Below are 14,699 nucleotides of genomic sequence, written 5' to 3'. Positions count from 1 at the left end.
ACCCTAAACTTTTTGGCATCGGGGACCGGTTTCGTGGAAGACAGTTTTTCCACAGACGGGGGAGGGGCGGGGGATGGTTTCGGGATGATCCAAGGGCATTACATTTATTGTGCGCTTTATTTCTATTATTCTTACATTGTAATATATAATGAAATAATTATACAACTCGCCATAATTGTAATATATAATGAAATAATTATACAACTCGCCATAATGCAGAATCAGTGGGAGCCCTGAGCTTGTTTTCCTGCAACTAGATGGTCCCATCTGGGGGCGATGGGAGACAGTGACACCCGACGTGTGTTGCTTATGTCCAGTCTACTCCGTAAGATGCAGCTTAATTGTCACTTGCCGCTCACTGATAGAATTTTGATATGAGTCTACAAGCAATTGATTATGGTCTGTGTGCAGTCAAACCTCTCTGCTAATGATAATCTGTATTTGCAACCGCTCCCCAGCGCTAGCGTCACCGCCTCAGCTCCACCTCAGATCATCAGGCATTAGATTCTCATAAGGAGCACGCAGACTAGATCCCTCGCATGCGCAGTTCACGGTAGGGTTTGCATTCCTATGAGAATCTAATGCCGCCGCTCATCTGACAGGAGGCGGAGCTCAGGCGGTAATGTGAGCGATGGGGAGTGGCTGTAAATACAGATGAAGCTTGGCTCGCTCACCTGCCCGCCACTCACCTCCTGCTGTGCAGCCCGGTTCCTAACAGGCCAGGCACCGGTACCGGTCCGGGGGTTGGGGACCCCTGCTTTATATAACATCCTTTATACTAAACTGGTAAATGTAATAAATGTTTCTCTGAGTTCTGTGAGCCACTCTAACAAACTAATTGAGCCTGAGGAGAGGGTGGTGGGAACCTCCAATTTATAGCCAGTTAGAAGCACAGGTGACAACATGGACTTCCAATTGGCATCTGAAATGGGGGCAGTCTTGAGCCCATAAACTGTGGAATCTGATGCTACCTTCAGGTAGCTCGTGTCAGAATTGAATTAATTGTTCAGTTGTGTGGGAAAAAACACACATTGGAGTTCTGTTCCGTAGGGCTCTTTAAATCTCTAACAGTCTACCTTTTTCATGTCATTGATTTGTTGAAGAGGCTGGACCTGTTGATAAATGAGAATATTTATTTAAATTTATTTAAATGCTTAATAATATTTGACTATTTATGTAAGTTTATTTAACTAAGAACATTTTTCTACATGGCCAAAATTACGTGGTTATACTTATCGATATTAATATAACCCAACACTTAATCAGTATTCAAATTTTCGCAGTTTGCTTTTAAGTCTTTTATATCTGGATTGTTTAAACCAGGATCCAGCCCAGAACCACACACTGCAAATGGTTGTTTTGTTCTCTTGGTGTCTTTTAATCTGGAACAGTCCCTTTTATTCACATCAGGAACGTGTTTACAAGAGGAGACTAGTGTCTTGCAGAACAACCCACCTTCTGGATTTGGTTCCTTTATCCCTCTAACACTGTGCTGTCCAGTGTAGCAACCACTGGTCCCATGATGTTATTGAGCTTTTGAAATGTGGTTGGTCCAAATTGAGATGTGTTGTGAGTATAAGAATACCCCCCAAATGTAAAATAGTTCACTAATAATTTTTTATATTGAATACACACATGTTGAAATGATAATCTGGGTATATCAGGTTAAATAAATCTTACTACTAAAAGTAATTTTACCTATTTCTCTTTCTTAATGTAGCTACTAGAATATTCTGTTGGGCTCCCAGTATATTTCTGTTAGATAGTGCCAGTCAACAGATTTTAAAATGGAAAATTATACCCTAAAATGACTCCACATCAGTTCCCTGACATGTGAAAGAAAAAAGAACATCAATAGGCTAAAGTGTTCCTGAGCTGGAATTTTATAACAGTTAGTTGCCATGTCCTTCCATGTAGAAGCTAAGTGATTTTCCATGGTAGATCTAGCCTTAGAGCATTTTAGGACCTAATATCCTACAAGTGTGGCATTGTCCAGTAGATGAAATAGCTGCTGAAGATTTTGAGTGTCCTGATTTCCAAAAGCCTTAAATAATGTCAACCTGTAAGTGTGCCACACATGCTAAAAATAGTTAAGCCAATGCTGCTGACTTAAAAGCAAAAAACAGTATGTGAGCCAACGAAGATCATGCTCATTTATTTATTCGTTTTTTTGTTTCTTTTCAGTCTTGGAAAACCTTGAACAGACAATTGTCTCCGGTTTTGGATCACTGGAAAGTCAGCAGGATTTCCGAACCCCGGAGTTTGTGAGTACTACCACTCTATCTTAAATTTGTATCAGTTAGCTAGAGGTTTCTCACAAAGTGGAGAAAGAGGGTGTTTTGTTTTGTTTTGTTTTTAAATGAGTTCTTGCCTTCAGTGCCTCTAGATTTGGCACAGGCCTCGCTGTTAGGACTCTGTGTGCAAAGCTCTCGTCCTCTGGGGCGCACGTTCCTGAACTACAGTGTCTTGGCATCATGCACTGTAAGCTCGCTCTTCACGCTGCTTGTAATAGCAAATGGGAACTTGTTCTGCAGTAAAATAGCACTGTGTGTCTGAAACTCCCCCTTTATTCATTGATGCCCTTGCTACCAGTCTCAGCTGTCAAAAACTCTGGAAACCAGTCTCTACTGAGCACATCCAGGTACACTGACCAGTCCAATTCCTTTTTCATTCTGGAGCCTCAGTAGCACAACCTATATGGATACATCTTGTAGGGCTAGGGATGTTCTATTGGTTGTTTCTGCTAAGAAGGGAACTAAGTGCTCTTACTAAATTAGACTCATTAAAGATTAGCCATGGTTCCTACCCTCAAGGAATTAAAAATCTTATTAGATGCTACTGTGATTTTATTAATGCCTTGTTTAAAGAAAATTAAGCACATAGGATGCCTGGTGGAGAATGTCCTTACTAAATAGATTTTATGTTAGGCTTATTTGAAGAGGGTGATGGGAAGAAGTATGTCTCTAATTCCTATACCATGTTATTGCACCAGATGTGTAAGGAAAGCATGCCAGGATCCACCTAGATTTACTGATTTTTGCCCCCTGCTGCAAATGGCTTGTCTACCAACTTAGCAATGGAAAAATCTTTTTTTTAATTTTCAAAGTATGATGTATAGTCACCACTCCAGTAATCAGCAGAGCACAATTATATTATTGATAGCGGAAAAAAAACAACAACAAAAAACCACCTCATTATGTGCTTTCCCTCTTCTCACACACTCTTTATGGATTGTCCCCTCAATTCAGCCAAGAGTAAGGAAACTAGGCAGGTCTCTGGACTGAAAAGGGATGGCACATGAGACTCTATCCACAATGCCATTTTATTTCAAAGTGTGGGACTCCTGTGGTGTACTAGCAGATTGCCTACTGTGAAAATCACTTGGATATAATGGAAAGACATAGTATTCAATGACTTCTCTATTATATTCAGTGAGATTTTCCGTGCAGCAAAATTGTGAATGCTCACCAGTATTCCTGCATCTTAAAGTAACAGAGCAGTTTTGTGTTTTTTTCTGACTTCTGCCATTACAGCCCCAAAGTAGAACTGACACAGATATTTCACGTTTGAGTATGATATTGGTACAGACTCATGGAGCTGACCTTTTTCTGTTTTGTTATTTTCTAACTGCTTTTTTTTTTTAATAGCTTTATTTATTTTGGCTGTGTTGGGTCTTTGTTGCTGTGCGAGGGCTGCTCTTTGTTGTGGTGCGCAGGCTTCTCACTGTGGTGGCTTCTCTTGTTTCGGAGCAGGGCCTCTAGCTGCATGGGCTTCAGTAGTTGTGGCACATGGGCTCAGTAGTTGTGGCACGCGGGCTCTAGAGCGCAGGCTCAGTAGTTGTGGCGCACGGGCTTAGTTGCTCTGAGGCATGTGGGATCTTCCTGGACCAGGGCTCAAACCCGTGTCCCTTGCACTCGCAGGTGGATTCTTAACCACTGTGCCACCAGGGAAGCCCTGATGCTGAAATTGTTAATCACAGTTTCCTTATTTGTGTGGTTGATATCAGATCTCTATATCCTGGCTATTATCTTTCTCTAATTGTGTGTTCATATCATATTCAGGGAGGAATCTGTGATTTTCTTGTGCTTTATAAATTTTCACACATCTGATGATCATTGCCTGCCACATCTTTGTGTAGCACGTACATAGCTGCTTGTATTTTCTCGTCAGCATCACAGTAGCCCATGTACTCCCAGTTCCATAGTAAACATGTATTTCCTGAGCTGTCTCCATGGTAAACAAACAGGAGGTATAGAAGCTGCCTTGAGAATAGGGTACTCAGGGGACTCAGGCCTGATATTTAAGGGAAGCCTCTTTTGTAGGCAGAAAGTTACAACATCGGTCAGAATGGGTGGCTGCAGTTGGGGAGGTGGCAGATTATGCACATGCCAGGACAGAGTCAGCTAAGTTGATCCAAACCAAAATCTTAAATTAGAAACAGGGACACCAGTACAAAACTGGGAGCAAAAAGAGCCCCCCAAAATAAAAAATAAATTATGTATATGCCAAAAAAAAAAAAAAAAAAAAAGAGCCCAAAGGCAAAGCAAAATTGGAAACAGAAAAGAGAGAGAAGAATAAAAGGAACTGGATAATCAGCCTTCTGTTCTTCTCCGGGTGGCATTTCGGAAGGTCCAGCCGCAGTTTGCTGAGTTGAACTGAAATAAAGCAAGGCATAGACCATGTTTACTCAGGCCTTATCCTCAAATAGTTCAGATTTTAGAAGGATGAAGAGCCCAGTGTTTTTGTACGGAATGTATTTATATAGTTTTGTATTTATATAGTATTTATATAGTTATATAGTTTGGCCAAGAGGGAGGACAAAATCCTTATCATTATTAGTTTCCTTCAGAATTTGTTTTTCTTTCGTTTGAAACAAGGCCTGAGAGCAGTGCTCCTTATGGCATGATAAGTACATTAAAGGTTTCCTTCCCAGTTCAGGTGTGTAGTGTGACTAGTCAGACAAAGTATTGCCGTGTAGTCTACATAAATCACGGGTAAAGAAATGCTGTTGTGAATCCCTCATGTGCCTGCAGATAGCAGCCCTCTTGCAGGGCAGAGTTTGTCCCGTGATCACGTTGCCCCTCCCCACTGTCTGCTTCACTCTGTGGGCTGAAGTGGGTGAGTTTAGCCAAACCACGCTGACATGTTAAAAGGTGAATGAAGACGTGAACATAGGTGCGTGTGTTGTTGCCACCCCAAAGCTTGTGAGGAGCTGCGAACATGTTGAAACTAGACATAGATCCACTCCGAGGTGAGGTGCATGTGTGGGTGAGGGTCAAGGTGAAAGGGACCTGGCTAAGGGCTGACCTTACAGAGAGTCCCTTGGTTATCTCACTCTGGTGGGAAACCATCTCTGTCGTGGTTCAGTTTTTTGTTTAAGCACAATGAAAATCTGTTTTATAACCTGCTTTGTTAACTTAATGTTTTATCCTGAACATTTTCCCATGCCGTTTTTTCCCCCAGTTTTATTGAGATATAATTGACATATAGCACAGTGTAAGTTTAAGGTGTACAGCGCCATGCTGGTTTTTTCCTCTGACACTGATATCTTCTCTGACATTTTCTGTTCCCTTGTGCCAATGAACTGTAATTCATTACATTAGAATTTTCAAAGCAGTTAGTTCAAGAGGGAACTTGTCGAGGAAACGGTGGCATGGTCGGATGCTCTGGGCCCATGGGATTGGTGACCATCATTTTGGGACACGGACCCTGAAAGTAGATGGGGTGTGTGGTGACAGGTATCAGACTCTGAGGAAAGGGATTGACCAGAGTGAGGCTGGGAACTGAGTACCAGAGACCCAGATAAACTTGTAGGAGTTCAGACTAGAAGTAGAGACTGCAGCACTGGCCAAGCTGGTTAGAACCAAGGATGGGGAGCCATCCACCTGGGGATGGAGCATATAAAGGCGGTCCTGCAGCATGGCAGCACAGATGTAGGGCATCCCAGGCTCCCAACAGTGCTCCCAATCCCAGATGTAGTTAAGAGCAAAGGTGATCTAGGCGTCACTGCAGGGGCCCAGCCAGCGTGACTGCCCCAGCAGACCCCAGGTTGATCCCAAGCCCCAGGGAGTAGGAAAAAAACCTGGGGATTGAGGGGTTAGTAGGGGGAAATGTTGGGTAGTGGTCAAGGCTCTTTCTAGAAACCCTGCCTCTGTCGGCACTGACCCAGGAACTCACATGGGTCTGATTGCCTGAGTATACATGGGGTGAAGGATGGGGTATGGGGAGGAACTCTGATCTAGCAACGGTGAATCTGCTTGCAGCACGCTGGATAGAAACCAGGCTGCAGTCAACATGAGAACACGTGGAAGGAAAGAGAAGGCTAAGGAATTACATTTTATGATCTAAGTCTCAATAGTAATACCGTCTCTTTCGGCCTTTCCAGAACTTGAGGTTTATTTATGACTCCCTGGGCTTTTTAGAGGCAGGAGGATTTCTTATAGCGTCTTGTCTCATGCCAGTTGATGATGTTTCCCTTTGTTTACCTTCTACCAAATTTGGTGTAAGTAATAAGATAGAGTTTGGGCTGGCAAAAGAATATTAGGATTACAACAGGGTAAACCAGGGAAGACGATGAGAAACCTCAGGATTTAGAAAAGGAAAAGAGACTCGGGAAGATGAGGATTAAAGTGGAGCAAATATGTTCCCTTCATTCAGTACTCATGGTTATGCAGAGAGAAGGAGGTCGGAAGAGTTCTTATGCCATTTGGAATTTTGTGTAACTGGCTCCCTTTTTGAAAGAAGATACCGCTTAATAGAGAAAACAGTTGATTTCCTGAAATTCAAATTTGTTTGTCTTTAGATGAAAATAGATGTGACCTTGAAGAAAGAGTTAAAATCTTAATTCAGTCAACAAATATTTATTTGATGTCTACTATTTTAAGCACTGTAGCGGACAAACAGAAGACATCCTTGCACGTGTGGAGCTTACATTTTGGTAGGGGAAACATAAAACACAAAATAAATAAAACACAACATGTCAGATGATGGTAAATCCTTCAGAGAAAAATAAAGGAAGGATTATATGTGTGTGTTGCAGAGGGAGTTGGTTACAGTTTTCAACAAGGTGTACAGGGCAAATCTCACTGAGAAGGTGATCAGTGGAAAGACCTGAAGCAGGGATGCTGGAGCAAACTCTTTGGAAAACTAGATGAAGAGCATTCCAGGCAGAGGGAACAACAGGAACAAAGGTCTTGCGGTGGGAGTTGGTGGAAGGTTTGGGGAAAGGAGGCCAATGTGACTGGAGTAGAATGAAGGGTGGTGAGAACAGTAGCTAGTGGGGACTTTACAGGCGATTGTAAACACTTTGGTTTTACTTTGAGTTGGGAAGTTATTTGAGGGTGTTGTCTGAAAAAAATGCACAACCTAAAAGTTGAGAGTTATGTTTTATTTGGTGGACTTTCTTAGGACTTCAAGCCTGGGAGACAGCATCTCAAATAACTCTGAGAGACTGCTCCGAAGAAGCAGGGAGGGAAGCCAGGATATATAGAAGTTTTTGCAACAAAAGACCAGGTAGTCAGAACATTAAAGGATTACTGTTAAGAAAAGAAAACCAGCTATCTCAAGTTAAAGAATTTATTGCTTTTCTATGTATGGGAAGATGCAAGAGTCTGGGCTCACGGAAATCACTCCTTTGACATGCACCTTAGCTTTCCGGGGGCCAGTCTCCTCAGGTGCATTGTATGGGTGTGGCTGCAGCGGCTGACTGCTAGATGAGCTTGGCAGTGGGCATCCTGTTTGTCTCCATCCTGAGTTCCCTCAGCTCACCGTCCAGGCGGCTGCAATGTGAAGCAACAAGCTTTGTTTACTGATATGGCAGGCAATATTTTAGTTCTCAAGGGTAACCCTTGGCGAGATAAACTGGGGGGTATGAGCAGAAGGGTGACTTTACCTGACCTCACCTAGTTTTAGCAGGATCACTTTGGCTGTTGTGAGAACAGCGTGGTGGAACAGAGCAGAAGCAGGAAGGTCTATTGGGCTTCTCAGGAATCCAAGTGACAGATGGTGGTGGCTTGGTCCTGAGTGTTAACTATGGCAGCAGTGAGATATACTCAAATTCTCGGCAATGTTTTGAAGGTAGAACCAACAGGCTTTTTTGACAGATCACCTGTGAGGTGTGTGAGAAAGAGCCATCAAGGATGACTCCCAAGATTTTTGACCTGGAAGACTATGGAAGGAACAGCTGGAAGGGAGACTCTTCAGAGGAAAATCAAAATTCTGTTCTGGGTATGTCAAGCTTGAGACATCCAGTCCAAGTTCAAGGAAAGGATCTAGCTAGAGACCTGGGAGTTGTCAGCACACGAACAGTATTTAAAGCTATGGGACTGGAGATGAGCAGCAAGGGAGGGAGAGAGATGAATCAGGAAGAAATCCTGGCCTGAGCCCTGGGGGGGCTCAAGTGTTTACAGGTCAGGGAGAGAGGAGGAAGCATCAGCAGAGGAGACTGAGAAGGAGGAACCAGTGAGGTGGCGAAAAACAAGGAGAGTACTGGAAGCCAAAGGAAGAAAGTATAAAGTAGGAAGGAATGCCCAAATGATGCTGATGAGGATGGGAGGTTGGATTTAGCAATATGGCAGAGACCTTGACAAGAGAGGTCTCAGCTGAGTGCTGGGGACCCAGAAGCTCATTAGAGAGGATTCAGAATGGAATGGGAGAAGAGGAATTGGTTACTGGCATTTAGATAACACTTTCAAAAGTTCTTGCTGAACAAGAATACAGAGAAAGGGGTAATATCTGCAAGGGCGTTAGGTTGAAAAGAGTTTTAAAATTTATCTAGTTAGTTTTAAGATGGCAGGAATGGTTGTTTGTAAAGTGATGGAAATAATCCAGTAGAGAGAAACTTTGAAAAGGCAGGAGTGAGGGGGAAGAATTTCTGGAGTGATGACCTTGAGAGGGCAAGAAGGGGATGGAATCTCCTCCTTATGGGAGGAGAAGTGGGCATCCACCTAGAGCTTCAGAGACAGTTCATTCTTAGAAGTAGGAGGGAAGCCAGTGTATTAGGACCCAGGTGGAATTAGATCAATAGATCTGCTAGTAGGAGCTTGTTGAAGTTTTTTCTTGACTGCTTCTCGTTTATCAGTGAAATGGGAAAAAAGCCATTAGCTAAGATTGAGGAAGGAAGAGAGATGAAGAGATCTGAAGAGAGAGAAGGTATGAGACATCATCTGAGAGTGAACGCACTGGGTAATGGGACATGACTGCCTGGCAGCCCTAAGAGCCCACTTGAGGTTAGTTGCTTTTCCCATTTAAGTCCAGCTTAGGGGAGTAGGTGTGGAGCAGGCAGAATTTGATTTACCTGTTTAGAGGTTTCTCCAGGTCAGTTCAGCAAAGCAAGACAAGGGTAAGAGAGTTGCAGGGTGTTTGCAAGAGTAGAGGACCACAGACATGAGGAAGATGGGGCAATAGGATCAATAGATTTCTACCCTAGTGGGGTTTGGTAATTTTTGGAGTTTGGGGTATTGAAGAGCATGAGCTGGAAAAATAGGAGGTGGTAGTTGAAGAGTCTCAGTCTCCTCCCTCAGTTTATAACTGAGGGAGGCGTAGTAAGTGGTACAGACCAGGTCTGGGCTATGAGCACTGGAATTTTGGGCTGAGGCAGGGTGGATTTGCACAGACAGGGTGTGGGAAGGATTATATATGTGGATAAGGAGAGCCCCAAGGATTATGTCAGGAGTAGTGTGTTGGAGAAGTAACAGTGAACCAAGGCTTAAATCTCCAAGGAATAAGGGGCAGTGACTCAAGAATCAATAGATAGCTCCAGAAGGAGAACACCAGAGAGGTAGGAGGAAAATCTGGAGAGTGAGAGGATAGAAGCTGAGAAACAGATGAAGTGATGAGTAGTTTCAGGTGTTGCGTAGGGATCATCACGTTAGGATTTCTCAACCTCAGCACCACTGACATTTTGGCCTGGATTTCTCTGTTGTAGGAGGCTGTCCTATGCATTGTAGGATATTTAGCGGCATCCCTGGCCTCTACCCATGAGATGCAAAGGACCCTCTCCCCCGTTGTGATCACCAAATACCTCCAGACATCACCAAAAGTGTCCCCATTTGACAACCACTGAGTGAGATGAATAAAGAAAAGGCATTGAGGTCACTGGTGTCCTCCTGCTCCTCAGGAGTGTTGAGGACGCTACTTTAATCCAGATTAGAGTGGGTTATGGAATGAGAAGGAGAAAAGGAAGTAGAAAATACTGACCTCTCTATCAAGGAAGGAGTTTGAAGGGCTAGTGAATGAGAGAAAACTGGAGGAGAATATGAGGGCCAGGGATGATTACCTTCTGTCAAGTGGAGAGACTTGCACACATTTACATGTTGATAGGAAGTATCCATGTGAGAGGAACAGGTGACTCTAGAGTAGCAGTCCCCAACCTTTTCGGTCCGAGGGACCGGTTTCTTGGAAGACCATTTTTCCACGGACGGGGTGGGGGGGCAATGGTTCAGGCCGTAACGTGAGCGGTGGGGAGCGGTGGGGAGCAGCAGGGAGCGGCGGATGAAGCTTCCCTGGCTTGCCCGCTGCTCACCTCCTGCTGTGCGGCCCAGTTCCTCATGGGCCACGGACTGGCACTGGTCCGTGGCCCGGGGGTCGGGGACCCCTGCTCTAGAGGAGAGAGCTGCCTTGAAAAAGGCCGTGGAATGGTTTGTAGATGTGGAGGAGTCCTCATTAGGTAGGAGGAGCAGCGTCTCAGGCAGGCACAGCTGTGGAGGGCAGATGCTCTTGGTTTATGGACTCGATGGAGAGAAGCTGAGGGAGTTCCCATCTGACAGCTTCAATTCTCAGCTGCTGAGAGTGAAGAGAACACTGAGCACGACCAGGTCAGGGGCCCGGTCAGCGGGGACCAAGCTGACCTGGAGAAACCTAGAAAAAGTGCTAGGCTCTCTGGGCAGTGGTGAGGGCCCCTGTAGGGCTGAGGGGCCTGAATTTGCAATGATACCAAGCTGCCCTGCTGTGGCTTTCTCCGGCATCACTCAGACACCGAGAAAGGGCATAGTGGGCTGTAGCCAGAGCTGGGGCTTTGCTCGACGGGCATGATGGAAAGAGATCTGGCAAGAGTGTTTACTGAAAGGATGACCTGGGAAGTGTAACCTTAAAAAAGGAGGGGAGGGAAGAAAAAGAGGATCTGCAGATTGATTAGAAAAAGTCATGGGGCCTCTGAGGTCACTGTAAAATGAGAAGATGATGGTGTCTTCAGAAAGAGGGATTCTTGAGTAAGTGACTTTGAAATGGAAGATTTTCAAGTGATAACAAGGTCCAGGATGGGACCATGGCCGTTAATGGATGAAAGGGAGACCGTTGGAGATAAGGGGTCCATCTACTAAGGGACCAAGGTGCACTGGTCATGTCTGTGGATGCAGATGTGCTTCTTGTCTGATGGAGGACTTGGAACAGAGAGGGAAATGTGAGCCAGGGCCAGATTTTCAACGAACCAGTAGCAGCAGCTGGGAAGTAGGAGATGCTAGGCTCTGGGAAACTCCAGGGGTATATTCTACTTGCATGGACCTACATGGAACTGTTTTTCTTCCTCCAAGAACATTGGAGAGTAATACTCTGGAAGTGGCACATAGAACCAGGAGAACCTCAATCTTACTTCTTTTTCCTGACATGGGAATGGTCTGAGAGAAAAATCAGAGCCAACTGCCTATGGGTCTGTAGATTTTTGTTTTCATGTTTTGATTCAAAGTGGTTGGTCAAGTTTTCTTTAAAAGTAGGCTCAAGGATCCATTTTCATCTTTGTTCCCCCCCACACACCACCACAAATCTAGACTTCATTTTGGTTATTTCTGGTCTAAACGTCCCTGAGGCAACTGAATTGGTGCTGGGGCTATTGAGAGAGAATAAGGTTTATTTTATGGTCAGTCCAAGGTCTTCCTTGCGAATCCCAAGAAATCCAACTTAAGTCCCAAAGTCTGCCTCAAACTCCAACGATCTTCAGGATCCAGAAGACTGGGGATAAAGCAGGACTCTTCCGTTCAAGTATTTATTTATTTGGACTTACACTCTTGTGCTTTCTATAAACAGAGAAATAGGGTGGCTTTGCCTTGTAACTTTATGGCACTAACTTCACTAAACTAAAACGGAAAAGAAACACAACTAAAAAAGGAAACATTTCTCCAAAGAAGACATAAAGATGGCCAAAAAGCACATGAAAAGATGTTCAGCATCACTAATTATTAGAGAAATGCAAATCAAAACTACAGTGTGGTAACACCTCACACGGGTCAGAATGGCCATCATCAGAAAGTCTACAAACAATAAATGCTGGAGAGGGTGTGGAGAAAAGGGAACCCTCCTACACTGTCGGTGGGAATGTAAATTGGTACAACCATTATGGAGAACACTATGGAGGCTCCTTAAAAAACTAAACATAGAACTACGATATGATCCCACAATCCCACTCCTGGGCATACATCCGAAGAAAACCGTAATTTGAAAAGGTACATGCATCCCAGTGTTCACTGCAGCACTATTTACAATAGCCAGATCATGGAAGCAACCTAAATGTCCACTGACAGGAGAATGAATAAAGAAGATGTGGTACATATATACAGTGGACTGTTACTCAGCTATAAAAAAAGTATGAATTAATGCTATTTGCAGCAACATGGGTGGACCTAGAGATTATCATACTAAGTGAAGTAAGTCAGTCAGAGAAGACAAATATCATATGATATCACTTATGTGTGGAATCTAATAAAAGTGATACAAATGAACTTATTTACCAAACAGACACAGACTCACAGATTTTGAAAACAAATTTATGGTTACCAAAGGGAAAGGGGTGGGGGAGAGTGACAAATTAGGAGATTGGGATTAACATATACACACTATTATACATAAAATAGGTAACTAATAAGGACCTACTGTATAGCACAGGGAACTCTGCTCACTATTCTATAATAATCTATATGGGAAAAGAAACTGAAAAATTATGTATAGCTGATTCGCTTTGCTGTACACCTGAAACTAACACAACATTGTACATCAACGATGCTCCAATAAAAATTTTTTTTTAAAGGTGGTGGGGGGGACCAAACAAAAGAACATTAATTTAGCAAAAGGAGGCTCAGAAAGAGAAATGATATCAAAGATAAACTGGATAGTAAGCATTGCTAAATTGGCCCATTTTTTTGTGGTAAGAATTCACAGGGCATTTCAGCGTTGAAAGCTTTTTGTGCATTCAAGAGAACAAGGTGATGGTGTTTTGCCTGAATATGGGGAAGGGGGACCTACTCATCTGTTTTATGTGGCTGATTCAGAAGCTACATTTGTGGATTTGTTAGGATTGGAGGGTAGGAGCAAAAATAGGCAGTCCAAGATGCAAAGATCTCAGAAATTTCTTTCCGAGTCATGTTTTTGGAATGCAGGATGTGTTTTCCCAGAGAAACAGTCATAAATGGTGAGTAGGCTTCTAGGCCCAGCCAGGCCAGATTAGCTAAAGCCAGTTGAATGCAGAGTGCTAATAAATTATCATTCTGTGCTTTAGCACTAATCCTTTGGAACACTCCAATCTTATTTTTTTTCCATTATTACTAAAAGAGTGTGAATAAAACTGAAGTGCAGAGTGAGTGAGTGAGTTGAGGCTTGTGAACAAATGCTTAGCGTCATAAGTGAAAGAGAAAAGGATTGATTCTGAGTTATGTTAGGCCTTAAAGAAGCAGTGATGGGTCCCAAACCTGAGGAAAACAATTTAATGGTACAAGATGACAGAGAAGAAAAGAGCTTATCAGCTTCTGTATTACAACTTTTGTCTTTTCTGCTAATGAAGGTGATCTTTAGATTGAAATGGTTCAAGTCCTGGTAAGGGGCTATAGAGGTCCATGCTGCATGAGACAGTTTTGGAAAGGAATACAGTTATTCCAAAGGAATTAAATTTCCTGACTAGAAAAATTATGTATCCAGTAGGGTATTAAAAGAGCTTATAACTTTGCTCATGGGACCACAGTTGGTCATCTTGAGGTGATGTGGGGACCAGGACAGGTGCCAGAAGAGTAGCGGGAGGAACAAATGTGACAGTTTTCAAAAGGGGTGGGGTTAGATTGGAAGCTGGGCATAGACTGAATTCTGATAAATGGAGACATTGAAGCTGGAGCATTAATCTCCAGGGATATAACAGCTGAGATTTTTTTTTAAGCAAGTGGGTTGTGAATGTTAAAAAAAAAAAAAGAAAAGGTCATCAGGAACCAACATAAGTTCAGTAAAAATAAGTCATGTCAAACTGAGAGCACGTTACCTTTTTTTTTTTAATGGGCATGATTAGGCTTGTAGAACAGGCGAAAGCCACAGATATTTTGTGTTTTGAGTTTAGCAAGATGTGTGGGAAAAAATCGCATTTAAATACAGAATGAAGAAATGTGTGCCTAGTGAGAGTGTGCTTATCTGGGTAACTGATCTTACCAAGACTCTGGAATAATGGATGGAAATGAATTTCTAGAGGAGACAAAAATCAATATGAATTAAAGTCAGCTCTTGTGCCTAATTCATAAAGATCATCCGCCTAAGGAAAGATCATAAGAGCTGAGGCTCATGACTGATCACATGAAGAGGTTAGGTATTTGGTTAATTCAACTCAGTATGAATCGAGCATGTAATAACAATGTCCGAAAGTTTATGCAAATCTGGGTTGCATTCGTACCCATGTGTTCAGAACCAAGACAGTACTAAGCTTCTCGTGTTCAGTATTGGTAAAGCCACCTGCCAGT

General features: G+C 43.2%; 1 protein-coding gene across 4 annotated transcripts in view; it reads left to right on the top strand.

Annotated features, from left to right (window-relative positions):
• Positions 1-14,699, top strand: part of ANO6 (anoctamin 6) — a 216,556-nt gene that overhangs the window by 81,275 nt on the left and 120,582 nt on the right. For all 4 annotated transcript variants that reach the window (XM_032644953.1, XM_032644954.1, XM_032644952.1 and 1 more), the window contains one exon: positions 2,185-2,264. In XM_032644953.1, the coding sequence (XP_032500844.1) occupies positions 2,185-2,264 (80 nt within the window). The remainder of the gene's footprint in view (positions 1-2,184; positions 2,265-14,699) is intronic.

The sequence above is a fragment of the Phocoena sinus genome, chromosome 10 (assembly GCF_008692025.1).
Source record: "Phocoena sinus isolate mPhoSin1 chromosome 10, mPhoSin1.pri, whole genome shotgun sequence".
In the NCBI taxonomy this organism is placed as follows: Eukaryota; Metazoa; Chordata; class Mammalia; order Artiodactyla; family Phocoenidae; genus Phocoena; species Phocoena sinus.
The sequence above is the reverse complement of the archived record's forward strand: the minus strand, read 5'-3'. Positions and strand labels throughout refer to the sequence as shown.